Genomic DNA, 18,623 nt, shown 5'->3' with positions numbered 1-18,623 from the left:
CTTCATAGCCTACTGTGAAGCTAATTTGAACCATATGCACTAAATTCGACCCTGACTTGGGTTGAATACATTCATTTACAAATTCCTTATGGAAAAATCCAACCCAATTCAGCTTACAATAGAATTCTATAATGAAATTAAAGAAAATTCACTAAAATTTTCTATTCCAACAATTATCAAATTTCTACCCTAACATGTGAAATAATCTTTCACCTAATTGATCTTATTATCAATTTATTTTTCCTCCATGCCACTGAATTTATAGAAACCCTAGATTCTAGAGTTTGCAGGGAAATTTGTCAATGGAATAATTCCTTGGGAAAGAATTTTTCTTACTGGGTAGCAATTCCTTGTATAGGCTTTTCTTGGCAGCCCCTAGTTGGTAAAACCATAACCCTAGCTAGCCTATTGGTACAAAATTCCACTTCCCTAACCCTAGTACAACAGTAGAATACTCACCTGGTAGTAGCCTGGTCCAATAACTGTCTGTGGTAGGTGAGTTCACTTCCTATTTCTCTCTCTTCTACTTCTTCCTTCTCTTTTCTTCTTCTTCTTCTCCTTCTTTCTCCTCTTTTCCTTTTACAATTGATGGCAGCCCACGGTTAGGGTGAGAAAATTGCCCTAAGTCCCTTATATAGGGCAGCCCTATATATATATATATATATATTTTACTTATATAACTGTATATGTATATTTTATATTTTGTACTATATTTTCTCATTAGATTATGGGCACAATATGTATATTTATATCACACCTTGTCTAACTCATTCTCATAAGGGAAATATTGGAAATTACACAGTAGAACGGTGGGTCCCACCATACAAAACCAACTAGAATTGCATTCTTCCAGGCTCAACCGGCGGGCCGGTCAAGTCCCACTAGTTAAGCCATTTTGGGTTCCCCCTTGGTCTATCATCTTTCCTCTTATGTTTGTTCTATTGCTTATTATTTTTACCTCTCTACCCAGAGTCTTTGATGATCACCCCAACAATGTTGAAAGGTTGAACAGTAGCAAGTTGGATCATTCCTTCCCTCTTGGCACTCAACAATTGCCAACTAAGCCAATACTAGTTTCCTCTACTCTGGATTCTTGCCTGTACATAAGTAGGGGTGTGTGATTAGATTAGGGTATTACAATTTCCCCCCTCCTTATTAAAAATTTCATCCTGAAAATTTGTGAGTCGTACCTGATAAACCAAACAATCCAGGATATCTTTCTTTCACTTCATCTTCTCTCTCCCAGAAAGCTTCTTGTTCTGGGTGGTTCTTCCATTTAATCTTCACATATGGTATGGTCCAATGTCGAAGCTGATACTCTTTCCTGTCAAAGATCCCTTTAGGTTGTTCTTCATAACTCAAATTGTCATCCAGATCCGATGTCTCCTCAATAGGTAGTACATGCGAAGGGTCCGGAATATACTTCTTCAACATAGACATACAAAAGACATTATGGAATCCTTCCAATATGGAGGCAATGCCAACCTATAAGCTGTCTAGCCAATCCGATCCAGAATCTCAAATGGTCCCACATATCTAGGACTCAGCTTTCCTCTCCTTCCAAATCTCTTGACACCTCTAATTGGTGAAATTTTCAGAAGGACTTTATCACCCACTTCAAACTCTAGGGGTTTTCTTCTCTTATCTATATAGCTCTTTTGTTTGGATTGAGCTGCCTTGATTCTCTCTCTGATCATATCTACCTTTTCACAGGTAGTCTGTATCAATTCTGGCCCTAGAATTCTTTTTTCTCCAACTTCATCCCCGTACAATGGGGTCCTGCACTTCTTTCCATACAAAGCTTCAAATGGTGCCATACTAATAGTTGATTGATAACTATTATTATATGCAAATTCAATCAATGGCACGTGCTCATCCCAACTATGGTTCATGTCTATAGCACAGGCTCTCAACATATCTTCCAAAATTTGGATTTTTTTTTCTGACTGACCGTCAGTCTGTGGATGAAATGCTATGCTAAAATTCAACTTGGTCCCCATTGCTTTTTGAATACTTTCCCAGAATTTAGAAGTGAACCAAGAATCATGGTCAGAAACAATACTAACAGGCACACCATGATATCTTACAATATTGTCAACATACAACTATTCTAATTTCTTCATAGAAAAAGATATCTTCATGAGTATGAAATGTGCTACCCTTGTTAATCAATCAAAAATCACCTAGATAGCATCATTCTCTTTCCTAGTTCTTGGTAGCCCTATCAAAAAGTCCATAATAATATGTCCCCACTTCCATTTTGGCATTGGAAGAGGCTGTAATAGTCCAAGTGATCTCTGTCTCACTGCCTTCACCAATTGACAATTCATACATTTTGCTACATGTTTTGCCACATCATTCTTCATATTATGCCACCAATATGATTTCTTCAGATCTTTATACATCTTAGTACTTCCTAGATGTAGAGAATAAGGAGTACTATGGGCTTCAATTAATATCAAGTTTATCAATTTCTCTTCCCTTGGAACACATAATCTGTCTCTACACCACAAAATTCCATCCTTCTCTAAAAATCTAAGATCTTTCTGTCTTCCATTATTGATTGCATTACTTATCTATCTCAATACATAATCTTTGGGCTGGGCTTCTTTAATTCTTTCAAATAAGAAGGGTTCAAAAACAAAAGTGGCAAGTAAAACATCTTCAGGGGTCTCCATTTCAATAATTACTTCCAAATCAAACTTCCTTGCTTCTTTTATCAACATCTAATTGGTAGTGAGAGCAGCTAGTGTAGTAGTCTTGTGCTTTCGGGTGAGTGCATCTGCTACCATATAGCTTTTCCCAGATGATAATGAATTGTACAATCATAATCCTTTATAAACTCCAACCATCTTCTCTGCTTCATGTTTAATTCCTTCTAAGTGAAGAGATATTTGAGGTTTTTGTGGTCACTATAAATTTCACATTTTTCTCCATAAAGTAGTGACACCAAATTTTTTATGCAAAGATAATGGCTGCCAATTCTAAATCATGAGTAAGATAATTCTTTTCACACTCCCTTATTTGTCTAGAAGCATATGCAATCACTCTACCATTCTGCATCAACACACATCCCAAACCTTGTTTAGATGCATCACTATATACTACCAGCCTAAGGTGCCATCTGGAATAGCAAGGACTGGAGCTGTTATCAATCAATTCTTCAACTCCTGAAATTGTTTTCACATTCCTCTATCCATTCAAACTTGACTCCTTTTCTTATCAACAAAGTCATAGAGGCAGAAATCCGGGCAAAATTTTTAATAAATCTTCTATAATAACTTGCCAAACCTAAGAAACTCCTGATTTTACTAACATTCTTTAGAGACAACCAATCTAGCACTGCTTTAACCTTTCTAGGATCAAATTCGATACCTCTAGCAAATACAATATGCCCCAAGAAATTCACTTGAGTTAACCAAATTCACATTTGCTAAACTTTGCATACAACTATTTTTCCCTCAACCTTTGCAACACAAATCTCAAGTGAATAGCATGATCTTCGTTACTTCTGGAATAAATCAAAATGTCATCTAGAAATAATATGATATATTAATCCAACATATCATAAAATACCCTGTTCATCAATCCCATAAAGGTTGTTAGTACATTAGTCAATCCAAATGGCATAAACACAAATTCATAGTGACCATACCTAGTCTTAAATGTTGTCTTTGTATATCACTCTCCTTGATCTTCAACTGATGATACCCAAATTTCATGTCAATTTTGGAGAAAGTAGTAGCGCCTTGCAACTAGTCAAACAAATCATTTATGCAGGGTAATGGATATCAGTTCTTAATAGTCAACTTGTTCCGTTCCCGATAATCAATAAAGATCTGTATACTTCCATATTTCTTCTTTACAAACAAGACTGGAGCTCCCCAGGGTGATACACTGGGCTAATAAAACCCTTCTTTAGTAAATCCTGCAATTGTTCTTTCAATTCCTTCAATTCAGCAGTAATCATCATGTATGGTGGCTTAGACACATGTGCTGCCCTAGGTATTAAGTCAATGCAAAATTCAGTCTCTCTATCTGGGGTACACTACACAGATCTTCAGGAAACACATCAGGAAATTATTTTACTACTAACTCTTCTAAGGTTGCAGTCTTCTTGGTAGTATCCCTTACACATGCCAAATAGGCTTCACATCCTTCCTCTAATAATTTTTGAACTTGAATAGCATAAATCAGTAACTTCTTTCCCTGGTCTTTTCTATGCCCCTGGAATGTAAATGCATCTCCACCTTGCAGTCTAAACAATATCTTCTTTTCTACACATAGCACAAAAGCTCGATATGCTAACAACCAGTCCATGCCCAAAATCACATCAAAGTCGTTCATATCTATATAGATCAAATGAGCTATCATATCCACTGTTAGCAAAAATGCGTTTAAAATGTGGTTTCCGTTTGTAACCGTTTAAAATGCATTTTACCGTATGTCCCTATACAATGCGAAAAAAAAAATAGAAATGGCCAAAGAAACCATAATTCCCTTGCTTACGAATTCGGATTTGAGGTACAATTCTCTCTCTCTCTCTCCCCCTTCCCAAATGAATCTGACTATTTTGTTAACAATATGGAAGTAATTCCTGGTTAATCATTTAGGAATTGCAAATTTTGCTTTACAAACTCTTTTCCTATGTCTTCATTCTGGGGTTCTTTTTCTTTGCCTTGCACACAATGCCCTGCGAGAGGCTTCCCTGTACCAGTCATCGGATCTCAAGTGTCTACTGAGCTCTTGTCGGCTTCACTATTTTTTGATCACTTGTGCAGCCTGAGGAGATTTTGATTCAGATTCGTCTTTCTCTCTCTTTGCTTTTCGTCTAGCTCACTATTTGCAAAAAAGGCCATTGATCACCATCCTCTCTCTCTCCCCATTTCTTTGCATTATATATGTAAATAAAGAGGATTATTATTCTCAAATACTCCAAAGCAAAGCTATTTCAACTTCTTTTAATTTTAAGCAAACCAGATCTTATTTATAGTTGGGTTTTTTATTTTAATTTTTTACGATATGGAAGAGTGCTTTTGAAAATATTGATAGCACTTGGGCATGCTTGTTCCAAAATTTTTTTTGCAAGTTTGTCTAGTTTTGAATTCTGATTATAATTCATTCTGTAGTTTTCATTAGTTTTATTTGCATTATAGTCTCTATGTAAATTATAGGTTTTTTGCATCACATTACATTAGGTAATAGCTATTTCCAGTTGTCTATGACTCTGTGATTAGCTAAATGGAACTGTGTGATTATAGTTTCTTGCTTGTTTGGATGTCCACATGCCTAGCATTTTACTGCCTTTCTATTTCATTGAATTCTTTTTCTGTAAATTTGACTTTTTATTTTACACCTTTATTCGTAAGTTAGTAAAGTTGGATGATATGTATGGAGTTTTTTTTTTATATTTTGGATATGTTTTTTTTATTATGGTGTATTAATTTTTAATTTGGAATTTACATTGGATGCTATATTTTGGATGATATATGCAAGAATGTTTGATGTTGTTGTAGTTTAGAACATTAGATGCAGGTATATAGGTAATAATCTCTCAAATTACATGAGCATACTGTCGTTTTTTTTGTTCCATTTTTTTGAAAACTACACGTTTAATACTCTACCATTCGTTTCCGTCTGTTTGCCACTCCCTATTTTTTTTATTGTATCGTTCATCGTTTTTATTTGTTTAAAACCCGTATTGTACGTCTCTGTTTTTTTGTTTTTCTTGTTTTTGCTAACAATGATCATCGCCCACATATCTGAATGGTACATGGCACATATACATCCTCTAGGTCTACAATAAATTCAGTAGTTATACTAACCATCAACTTATGTGCTAACCTTTTCGGTTCTATTCCCAACCTTGGAGAAAAATGAGATGACACAAAAGAATGAGATGCACCAGAGTAAAAAAATTTACAATTGTTGGTATCATAGAAACAATCACTGTACCTGTCACTACTCCAGGTGCAACTTCAGCTTCTTTTACTGTCAGTGCATATACCTTCCCAGATGTCTGTGGTTTCTTAGTGGATATAGATGAAGTAGAAGTCACATTTGGTTCTCCAGGCTTCCTCTGAGGACAAAATCTGGCATATTGTCCCGGCTGTTGGCATAAATAACATCTCACTGAAATGGGCTGAGTAGTGGTGATGGCTAGTTGAGTCTGGGCAGAAGAATGACTGAAATCTATCTTTCTAGATATAGTGGCAGAAGAAGAAGTGGCTCCCTTTACAAATCTCCTAAATTATCTTCCTGTATTCACTGTTTTGGCTCTTCTTGCTGCCTGGACCTGATAACCTTCTCTCTGGTTGTCTTCAATAGACTTGGCAACTTGGACAACCTCGTAATAAGTATAAAGCCGATGTGCAACTAATATAGCTCCAATGCTAGATCTCAGACCCTCTCAAACCTTCTTAGCTTTTGCATTATCATTCTTCATATGCTCAGGGGAAAAATAATATAAGGTTTCAAATTGTTGGTGGTATTCCAGTACTGATTAAGGCCGTTGGACCAATGCCATGAATTTATATTCCTTTCTGTCTCTCACACTGATAGGAAAATAATTCCCATAAAAGACTTTGACAAATTGCTCCCAAGTAGGGTGTGGATGTGTAGCTAACAGTATAGGTCTGGTAGCCTTCCACCAGGCATGAGCCTCATTTTGTAACTGATAAGTGGCACACATGATTTTCTGCTCATCACTACACCCTGGAATGCCAATGCTTTCTCTAATCCCTCTACCCATTTAGAAGGAGCCAAGGGATCATGACTCACACCACTGAAGTATGGGGGCCGATACTTCTAGAAATCTCCATCAACTTACTAGTATATGTCGATACTTGTACTACTGGAGGGCTCTCTGGTGTCTACTGCCCTGTAACAGTACCTATAGCTGGCACTACTTGAGATGCTTGCCCACTAGTAGTTTGTACTATGGCTGGTATCCCAGTGTGTAACTGAGGGGCAGGCACTGTAGGAGCTAGAGGTGGTGCCATAGATACATGATTAGCTAGATGTTCTCTAGCACGTATGGCTGTAGCAATCTCTTCAATCATAGTCCTATTTTGCTGTTGTATTGCTTGCTGCAATCCTTCTTGCATTCCTTGTACCATGTTTGTTACTATTGCTACCACATCCTATGTTGTAAGTACTAGTGGTGTATGTGGTGGCATAGATGTTGCTACTACAGGGATAGGTGCTTGGGCAGGAGTATGTGTCCTAGATGCAATAGAAATCTCAGACTCATCTTCCATTGGCACATAAGGGGTGGCCCTAGTGACTCGACCCCTCTTTCAGTGTCGTGGGTCCTACTGAGGTTGAATACGTCTGGGTGGAATTTTGGAAATTCTTGAAAAATAATAGTATATTAATTCCCAATGCTCAACATAATATTCAGCAAGGACGAGTTATGCAACATAATTTACATACAAACAATGTTTGAGTACCTAGCCAAGGGCACCCACACATTCATAACATACAAATTCTTCTTTTAACTACTGCAAACAACATCAGTACAAAAGAATACTTTTATCTTGAAGCTTTTATTTACTTAATCCTATGACACTGGATATCATAAAGTCTTTGTGTGTTATGAGACTTTTTCCTCCTGAGTCTTGCTTTAATACCACTCTGTCACACCCTCTCTTCTAAAGGCCAAGGTATGCAGCACTGGACACCTCATCGCATCCAGTCAGCCTCTTTCCCTAGGATCTAAACTCAGGATAGTTCATAACATCACAACATACAGCTACAATTCAGAGTTTATAGGGATATAAACAGTCCATTTGCAAAATATATTACACCATTCCCAGTGTCACTATATATATATATATATATATTACAGCTATCTAGAACAACTTAAAATCAAAGGAATATTTACACAAAAAGATATACATCTCTCACGTAGCTTAATACATCAGAGTACTCTTAGAAGAAAATATTTACACAAAAAGAGTATTGTCCAAAACCACTTCCTAACTCTTTAGAGGTAGCCTTCGTATACACAGTCGTCATAGTCATAGTCGGTTCCATGTTGGGCTTCATCCTTTGGAAAATAGGCCAAGTGTTCCATGGCCATTGCCTTATAATCAAGGTTGGAAGTTGACAGAATATTGGTCTCAACATCTAGGAGAAGTAAATAAAGAGGGGTGAGCATGACATGCTCAGTGAGGGGGTGGGGCAAGCAAGCACACACAATATAAATGATGCAATGCATTCTCCACACATTATATGATTGCTCATGAATCCATTTGCATTACACTATCTCCTAGTCCATTACTAAGTCTAATATCAATGGTATAGTGCTATGCAACGTAGGTGGCATTCTCTACCCGGTACTTTGGGCCTTAGGAATACAAACTTGTTGCAAACAGGAGTCATCCAGTCTTGGTTAGAGCCTTAGTCCCCAGGCTAACCCCTAGGTTAGTAACCCCGGGCAGTTAAGCATACAGTATGTCATATCTTGCTGCTATCTGTCTCTGAGTAAAGTACATCGTATAAAAGGAGGTGTACTGTTGATAAGGCAACCACTCATATTGGGATTCGTCAGTACCTATCCCCTTACTAACAAGGGATTGTAGCACTCAGGTGGGATTATCAATCATCCATTCATCACATTTACACAATATTCATATGGGCACCTGCCAGTGACCCATCTGACCAGTCTTACCTTTCTCCATTTCTAAGTCTGTCATGACCATATGGACAAGATAAAATAATAATGCACACATCAATATGCATGAGATACTGGGAATTATAGCCATCAAAATAAAATAAATAAACACTCCAAAAAAAAAAATCAGGGCACCCACTCACCTTAGTATCCAAGGTTAGCAGATTCTCCTTTCGGAGTTAAGTAGATTTTCTCACTGCAACTTCTACTTCCTATTTCATATTATATTTAAATCATTACTACTATATTTAAAATCTTACTTATTATTTCAAATTGAATGGGGTCATCTTTCTTACTCTTCTTAATAGGTCTCAATCTAGGTGGCAGTACCAATCACATTCATAACTTTTGAAATTAGAGCTTACAAGCATGAACCCTATCATATATGAGCCATGTTTCTATATTATATATGTATTAGGGGTCCACAGTAGGCTAGAAAGATTGCAAACCTACACAGAAACCTTTTTGGCTTCTGGAAGCCCAACCAGCTGGAGACAGGAAGGACGATTGGCTGGCCGGTTGTCTCCCACCGGTTCTCCCAAACTCTGCAGAATTCGATTCTACCCTAAGCTCCACTGCTTCATAGCCTGCTGTGAAGCTAATTTGAACCATATGCACTAAATTTGACCCATGACTTGGGTTGAATACATTCATTTACAAATTCCTTATGGAAGAAACCAACCTAATTCAGCTGACAATAGAATTATATAATGAAATTAAAGAAAATTCACTAAAATTTTCAATTCCAGCAACTATCAAATTTCTACCCTAACATGTGAATAATCTTTCACCTAATTGTTCTTATTATCAATTTAATTTTCCTCCATACCACTGATTTTATAGAAACCCTAGATTCCAGGGTTTGTAGGGAAATTTTTCAATGGAATAATTCTCTGGGATAGGGTTTTTCTTACTGGGTAGCGATTCCCAGTATAGGCTTTCCCTGGTAGCCCCCAGTTGGTAAAAACCTTACCCTAGGTAGCCTATTGGTACAAAATTCCACGTCCCTAACCCTAGTACAACAATAGAATACTCACCTTGTACTAGCCTGGTCCAATAACTATCTGAGGTAGGTGAGTTCCCTTCCTATTTCTCTCTCTTCTTCTTCTTCCCCTTCTTTCTCCTCTCTTCCTTTTACTGTTGATGGCAGCCCACGGTTAGGGTGAGAAAATCACCCTATGTCCCTCATATAGGGCAGCCCTATATATATATATATATATATATAACTATATATGTATATTTTATATTTTGTACTATATTTTCTCATTAGTTTATGAGCACAATATGTATATTTATATCACAACTTGTCCAACTCATTCTCATAAGGGAAAATTTGGAAATTGCACAGTAGGAAGATGGGTCCCACCATGCAAAACCAACCAGAATTGCATTCTGCAAGGCTCAACCGGCTGCCTGGTCGGATCCCACCAGTTAAGCCATTTTGCGTTCCCCCTTGGTCTATCATCTTTCCTCTTATGTTTGTTCTATTTCCTATTATTTTTACCTGTCTGCTCACACTCTTTGGTGATCCCTCCAACAATGTTGACAGGCTAAACAAGAGCAAGTAGGATCATTCCTTCCCTCTTGGCACTCAACAGCTGCCAACCAAGCCAATACTAGTTTCCTCTGCTCTGAATTCTTGCCTGTACACAAGTAAGGGTGTGTGATCAGATTAGGGTATTACAAGTTCGCTGCCTTAGGTTGGGCCCCATTGTTGACACTGGACCACAAGTGCTTCCTAACATGGTGAACACTTCTTCTGCAATCTAATGGCAGAACACATAGAGGAGAATGAGTTCCACCTCACGAGTCGAGTGAAGGAAGTCGACATAGCCTTTACCACTCTAGAGTTGGCAAAGATTTTGGGTGTCCCCAACTATGGGGATCAGGTTTACTGTACCCCAAGGACCGAGTTGGGTAAATTCCTCAACCTTGAAGAGGTCCAAGAGATATATCGGGTGTTGACAAGCTGCAATGGGGGTTGGGCGAAGTCATAGCTCCTAGAGCCATTAGCACGGGAGCTCCATCGGGTCATGCAACACAACATTGAAGATTCACCCCTACGATTCTTCCCCTTGAGGGGTTGTATTGATTGAGTCCACCCCAATCGGGTAACTCAATATATGGTAGTCCAATTTTAGTAGATTCCCTATATTGTAAAAACTCTTAAGACTTTGTTTCCAAATATACCTGCCGACTTGGGCAAACACTGTTGTATATAAAATCTATTGATATCTCTATATATAGGACAATATGACAATGAAATACCAATTCATCTGAGTCAATAACATACCCAAACTCAATCCATATGGGATCATAGCTAGAGCACATAAGGCCCTTACTAGTGCATAGGGGAAGGTCCAACCAAAATTGAAACACATATTTTGGTTGAAACACATATCGCAAGGGACTTAGAGAAGTCTCCAAGTGTAAAAATGAAAGTATTATCAACAAAGTTTTGTTGTGGCCAAGGAAGCTCAAAAATTCTCTGTGGTGAGGAAGTGAGCAGCAATAAGGATTCAACGGCTGGGGTGCATGCCGGGACTCTCTCAGACGTTGAATCCTCACTACCACTCACTGCTCACCTAGAGGATTTGAACCCAGCCAAGGGATGGTCTATCTTTAACAATCGGAATTGGTACATGAAACAATTTTGTAAACTTCATAGTATAGTTCTCCATGGCCTAAGATTTTTTACGATATTTCTATGATAAAAAATCACCTAACCAACATAAAAGAAGACATAAGTCAAAGGGATCTTGCCTTTGGAAAGCCCGTCAAATTTAGAAATAAAAAATTAATGAGATTATAATTTAATTGGATTTTATTAGATTGAAATTCAATGTTTAATGGAGACTAGATAACATTTGGATATTTATTTCTAATTAAAAAATAGAATTAAGTAAGTCATTTTAAAAATTCGTTCTTGCCTTTATTGAACAGCGCGTTGCACGTTCTTCTTGACTTGGCTATATAAATTGTATTATTCCGCTCCTTGCTATATGTAATTGAAAATAATAATTAATAAAATGGTTGCATTATTATTAGCGAAATGGTTTCATTATAAATACCCATGGATTGCCTCTGCTACTTCATTATCTTTCATTCTTTCAGATCTTTATTCACAGTACTTCTCAGCAAAGCAAAATAAAAAAGAAAAAAACAGAGAAATGGGATCGGTCGGAGATATCTATGAAGCTCAGCATGCGGAGGGTCCAGCCACAGTGCTGGCCATTGCCACCGCAAATCCATCCAATATTAAGTTGCAAATTGAGTTCCCTGACTTCTACTTTAGAAGTACACAGAGTGAGCATATGGTCAAGTTGAAGGAGAAGTTCCAACGAATTTGTAAGTACTGTCATTTTCTATGATAATACATTCTTATTTGGAAGAGCATATACCCATAAATACTAAAGCATAATAATATGGTCCATGCTGACCAAAAGGACTTGATGGAGCTTCTTGGTACCTCCTGGACATTACCTCCCTCAACCCCCACTATACAGTAGGTGCCAATAAACAAAATAAAATAACATGATCGAAAAATTTTTGCTACTACGCGGGTTGTAGGAACTTTTCTACTACCTCGGCTCATAGTCAATGGAATAGAATAATTCACTTCTACTTTGATTTCACAAATGCCCTCCTAGAAATTCGTATTTTTTTTAAATAGATGATCGTAAATGATGCCTGAATTCATTCTATGATGCCATAAGGAGTTTTTATTTTTTTATTATTTTAATGGGGTGTGGTGGGAGAGGTGCTATTTTTTTTTTAAGGAGCGACAGGTGGGGGTTTGTATAGAACAATTGTGTATCAATTAGTTTTTTTCCATCCTAATGATAAGATTTTTAATGTTGTTGAAATAGGTGAAAGATCGATGATTAGAAAACGTCACATTTTCCTTATGGATGAAATGATAGCTGAGAATCCCCAAATCTACGATTCAGCAGCTGCATCACTTAGACACATGCCAAGATATTATGGTGACTAAGGTACCTAAGTTAGCCATGGAAGCTGCATCCAAAGCCATCCATGAGTGGGGACAGCCCAAATCAAAGATCACTCATATTGTATTTACAACTTTTTTTGGCGTTGATGCCCCGGGGGTTGACTTTCAGCTCATTAGACTCCTTGGCCTTAACCCGATTGTATGGCGTGTGATGACTTATCATTTGGGTTGCTACGGTGGTGGCTCTGTGCTCCATGTTGCCAAAGACCTTACTGAGAATAACAAAGGTGCTTGTGTACTGGTTGTTTGCTCAGAGCTAAACTCTATTAGTGGCTTCAACGGACCCGATGAGACAAACTTGCATACCCTACTAGGGTTGGGAATATTTACAGATGGTGCAACAGCTGTGATAGTTGGTGCAGACCCTGACACCTCAATGGAACGTTCATTGTTCCAACTCTTCTCAGTAGGGACCCAAATTCTCCCAGACTCAGAAGAAATGGTTGCAGGCCACTTGCGTCAAGCGGGTCTTGCAATCAGCTTATCCAAGGATGTAGCCAAAACTATTGCTAGGAATCTTGGGAACTGCTTGGAGGAAGCATTCAGCAGATTTGGCATTAATGATTGGAACTCCATTTTTTGGGTAAGTCACCCTGGTGGGCCCGCAATTTTGGACTTAATTGAAATGACACTTTGGCCTGAAAGAAAACTAAAGGCATCTAGGAAAGTTCTGAGTGAGTATGGAAACATGTCAAGCCCCACAGTGTTATTCATTATGGATGAGATGCGGAAGAAGTCTATTGAGGAAGGGAAAGCCACAACTGGTGATGGGTTTGAGTGGGGTGTACTATTAGGGTTTGGACCAGGTCTGATTGTGGAGACAATTTTGTTGCGCAGTGTTCGACTATTTCAACTCACTTCGTTCGACATTTCACACGGCTTAACCAACCAGGGCACTATAGCCAGACTGTGAAGAGCTCGTTGCTTGAAGCTGCTTGCTGCCAGTGAGCTCTTCCCATAGTCATAGTCCCTGTCAGCCAAACAATTAAGTTAAGCCTATCCTGTCCGACCTTCTCAATAAATCAGTCTAATGGATTCAATTAACACTCCTTACCTTGTAGTCCTCCGGCCTGTCCCCCTTCTTCCTTATCATGGCAAGTCTTTGTGAAATAACTCCGAGGAGATTCTGAGTTAAAAATAGTGTGGCCTACAAAAACGGTAACCTATTAGCGATGTTGTCCTCTAGTAAAGATGAAGTCTCAGCAGTTTTCATTTATAGCTTAATGGTTAATCATTTCATTGGCTTTGATTTTCAATATACTCTGTTCCCAAAGTATGGGGTGTGGTTGGGTTTCTCTAGACCTCTATATTATGTACCTTTAATGTTTTGGTATCCTTTCGAGCTCGTTTTGTTGGGGTCATACTGCAATTTGTAATGATATGCTCCTCACTTTGTTCAATAAAATTCTATATTGAATTTCTTAAGGATAAAAAATACTTGAAAACTTTAGAAGCTGTAACACAATTATAATTAGGAGAAGGATTCCCCCTTTTCCACCCACGAGTTGTAAAACCTTTCCTACAAGCTCTTTAATTTTTAATGGGTAATCAGAAATAATATATAGAGGGGAAATAACTAAGGGTTCTAGGTGCTATATCACATGCCCTTTATTTTTTCGAAGCTGATTAGATGAATGACATTTTGACAATTGGAATGAAAATGTCCTAAGTTTAGGTTACATTGTAAATTTTTTTTTTTTTTTTTTTTTGGTTGGACATATAAATATTTTAAAACACAAAGAAAGAAGAATAGATTCTGAGCCAAATATGCCACCACGAGGCACTAGCCCCTAGACAAACAAAGAGAGAACATCAACACTGGGACTGCTGGAGAGTGAAGACTAGATTGTCTCAAAAGAAGCAACAATGAGCTCATAATGATCTTCCAAGGGTTTCATATTTTCTTATCGAATGAGTTTAGAAAATAAGGGGCAAACCTAATACGTTGATGCTTCCTCCTACCCCATGCAGAGAGTTGAATGTCTTCCCAAAGTAGCTCCTCCTCTTTTTTACTTCAACTCTGGTGCTTCTTTAGATTGTCCACAAGTTGGATCACCTCCTCAGTATGCTTCCACTCTAGATCTTCTTTGTGAGAGAGACAAACTAAAGAGGTTGTGTATCGATCCGAAATATAAAAGAATGATTTTTCTTAACTAGACTCCACACTATCCCCACACAAAATTGGGCTGCTAATGACATTTGTAATTTGAGATACATCAATAATTACTTGGTCCAAGATATCAATCACTGATGTCACATTGTCGGGATGATAATACTCTAGATACTCATCCTACGTTGGAGAGGGGCTGGGGAGAAGGAGAATGCTTCTTCTTCTTGTTCTTTTCCTCAAGCTTCTCACCATGAGTAAATAACAAATCTTCAATCCACTCTTCAGCCTCGTGTAAAAGAAGTGCCTAGATCTTTTGGTATCATTCAGCCCTCTTCCACAATCTGTATGCCCACACCATTGTATCCCCGCTTGGAGACACGTGGTGGCCTATTTCATAAAAGCTCTTGGGTTTCCCTTATAGCTCTGGTTCTCTAAAAGGAATATTAAAAATGATGGTCCAATATTGGGGATTAGAAGATATTATATTTGGAGTCACCACCTAGGATTAGGGCCTAGGACCCAATGGACGAACTTGATCTGTAAGGAAAGGGTTCAAAAGATGGTTTAGTTTATAGATAAGGGTAAGTGTAAAGTTTCGGAGTTGGAAAGTTTAGGCACCCACTCCACCCAGTTAAATAGGTCTTCATAAAAAAGAAAATGCTAGGTGCCTAAAAAGGAGATTAGTCTTTGAACCGGGCGGGGCTAAGTGTTAGGTACCTAAAACCTTTTCAACAGTACAATTTGAATGTACCAAAAAAATTTTGAACAGTTCCTTTAACTTATCCAACTGAGTAAATTTTCCCCCCTTAGGGAAGACCCATATGGGTCCTATACCTGATCTAGATGGTGATTCCATGCAAATACCCCCAACAACAATGTCATACCCTTCTTTGCTTCCACCAGTGAGATGAAAGAGGACTAGAGAGTAAAAAATTCAAAATGCACCGAAGTGGGTGTTGCAACAACAAATTGAAATTGAAAATATGAATTCAAATTTAAAAAATTAGAATTAATTTTGGAAAGCGATTAATAGAAGGCCAGTGGACATGCCCCATAAAGGTAACAAGAAATTGAATATTGGTGGAAATCGATTTAAAATTATGGAGGATGTAGTGGAGAATTTTCTTTGGGATTCGGAAGGGTTAATTGAGGAAGTTAAATAGGATGATAATAACGAAGAATAGTTGTGAGGAGAGCTAGCTGGTTTTGTATTAGAAGGAGATGCAGATGATGATAAGGGAGCTGAATTGGAGGAGAATTATGAATATCTTATTAGTAGTCAAAGATTTGGGATTGGGTAATATTGATGAGGTGGAATATGAGGAGGGAAAAATTACCACAAAAGATGACAGCCACATTGAATATCTGAAGGATAAGGCTGAAGAGTGGATTGAAGATTTGTTATTTACTAATGATGAGAAGCTTAAGAAAAAGAACAGAAGCCTTCTTCTTACCCTGCCCCCTCCATAGGTAAGATGAGTCTTTGGAGTAATATGATCCCAGCAATAAGATATCGGTGATTGATATCTTGGACCAACTAATTGATGATGTGTCTCAAATTAAAAATGTCAATTGCAACCCAATTTTGTGTGGGGGCAGTTTGGAGTCTAGCTAAGGGAAATCATTCCTTTATATTTCGGATCGATACATAACCTCCTTAGTTTGTCTCCATCATAGAGAAGATCTAGAGTTGAAGCATAGTTGGAGGTCTTTACTCAGAAAAAAAAAAAAAAAACATACTAAGGACATGATCCAACTTGTGGACAATCTAAAGGAAGCGCAATAGTTGAAGCAAAAAAGAAGAGGAGTTTCCTTGAGAAAACATTCAAATCTCTACATGGAGTAGGAGGAAGGGTCAACACATTAGGTTTGCGCTTTATTTTCTAAGCTCATTCGATTAAAAAATCTGAAGCCCTTGGAAGATCATTATGAGCTCATTGTTGCTCCTTTTGAGACGGTCCAGTCTTCATTCTCCGGCAGTCCTACAATTGATGTTCTCTCTTTTTTTTTCCAAGGCCTAGTGCCTCGTGGTGGCATATTTGTCTCTTAATAAATTTTTCTTTATTTGTGTTTTAAAATATTTATATGTCTAAAAAAAGAAAAAAAATTTACATTGTAACGTAAACTGAGGACACATTTTCAATCCAATTATTAAAATATCAGTCATCTTCTCCGTATTGGAAAATAAAGGTCATGTGATATAGCACCAAGAACCCTTAGTTGTTTCCGCTCAATATATTATTTCTGATCACCCATTAAAAACCAAAGGGCTTGTAGGAAAGGTTTTACAACTCATGGGTGGGAATCCTTTTCTTTATTATAATTGTGTTACAGCTTCTGTTTCCAATTATTCTTTATCCTTGAGAAATTCAATATAGAATTTTATTGAACAAAGTGAGGAGCATATCATTACAAATTGCAGATGACCCCAACAAAAAACAACTTGAAAGGATACCAAAGCATTAAAGGTACATAATATAGAGCTTTAGAGAAAACTAACCACACCCCATATTTAGAGTACGGAGTATACTGAAAATCAAGCCAATGAAATAGTTAACTAGTAAGCTATAAATAGAAACTGAGACATCTTCTTTACTTGCGGACGAGATCGCTAATAGGTCATCGCTTTTGTAGGCCACACTATCTTTTACTCAGTGAGCTGAAACTGTAGGAACACTACGCAACACAATTGTCTCCACCGTCAGACCTGGTCCAAACCCTAATAGCACACCCCACTGAAACCCGTCGCCAGTTGTGGCTTTCCCTTCCTCCATAGACTTCCTCCGCATCTCATCCAGAATGAACAAAACTGTGGGGCTTGACATGTTACCATATTCACTCAGCACTTTTCTTGATGCCTTTAGTTTATCTTCTTTCAAGCCAAGTGTGGTTTCGATTAAGTCCAAAATTGCAGGCCCGCCAGGGTGACTTACCCAAAAAATGGAGTTCCAATCATTAATACCAAATTTGCTAAATGCTTCCTCCAAGCAGTTCCCAAGATTCCCAGCAATAGTTTTGGCCACATCCTTGGATAAGCTGATTGCAAGACCCGCTTGACGCAAGTGGCCTGCAACCATTTCTTCTGAGTCTGGGAGAATCCGGGTCCCTGCTGAGAAGAGTTGGAACAATGGGTGTTCTATTGAGGTGTCAGGGTCTGCACCAACTATCACAGCTGCTGCACCATCTGCAAATATTCCCAACCCTAGCAAGGTATGCAAGTCTGTCTCATCAGGTCCCTTGAAGCCACTAATAGAGTTCAGCTCTGAGCAAACAACTAGTACACGAGCACCTTTGTTATTCTCAGCAAGGTCTTTGGCAACACGAAGCACAGAGCCACCACCATAGCAGCCCAAATGATACATCATCACACGTCGTACAGTCGGGTTAAGGCCAAGGAGTCTAATGAGCTGAAAGTCAACCCCCGGTGCGTCAACACCGGAAATGGTAGTGAATACAATGTGAGTGATCTTTGATTTGGGCTGTCCCCACTCATTGATGGCTTTGGATGCGGCTTCCATGGCCAACTTAGGTACCTCAGTCACCATAATATCTTGGCGTGTGTCAAGTGACGCAGCCGCTGAATCGTAGATTTGGGGATTCTCAGCTATCATTTCATCCGTAAGGAAAATGTGACGTTTTCTAATCGTCGATCTTTCACCTGTTTCAACAACATCAAAAAGCTTATCATTTAGACAGAAAAAGACTTACAAATATACAATTGTTCTATACCAACCCACCACCCCCATCTCGCCTAAAATAAAAATAAAATATTACACCTCTCCCAGCACAACCCCAACGCCCCACCCCACACCCCCCAGCCCCAA

General features: G+C 38.2%; 1 protein-coding gene and 1 pseudogene across 1 annotated transcript in view; one reads left to right on the top strand and one right to left on the bottom strand.

Moving 5' to 3' along the window:
• The first annotated feature begins 11,847 nt into the window (after positions 1-11,847).
• On the top strand, positions 11,848-13,655 carry LOC122066317 (annotated as a pseudogene).
• Positions 13,656-17,106: 3,451 nt separating this feature from the next.
• LOC122066318 (chalcone synthase-like) overlaps positions 17,107-18,623 on the bottom strand; it is a 2,247-nt gene continuing 730 nt past the window's right edge. Inside the window, exon 2 of the mRNA XM_042630140.1 lies at positions 17,107-18,457. Within this exon, the coding sequence (XP_042486074.1) occupies positions 17,451-18,457 (1,007 nt within the window). The 3' untranslated portion in view covers positions 17,107-17,450. The remainder of the gene's footprint in view (positions 18,458-18,623) is intronic.

This window comes from Macadamia integrifolia, unplaced genomic scaffold (assembly GCF_013358625.1).
Source record: "Macadamia integrifolia cultivar HAES 741 unplaced genomic scaffold, SCU_Mint_v3 scaffold2340, whole genome shotgun sequence".
Classification (NCBI taxonomy): Eukaryota; Viridiplantae; Streptophyta; class Magnoliopsida; order Proteales; family Proteaceae; genus Macadamia; species Macadamia integrifolia.
Note: the sequence above shows the minus strand (reverse complement) of the source record. Positions and strands in the feature narration are given on the sequence as shown.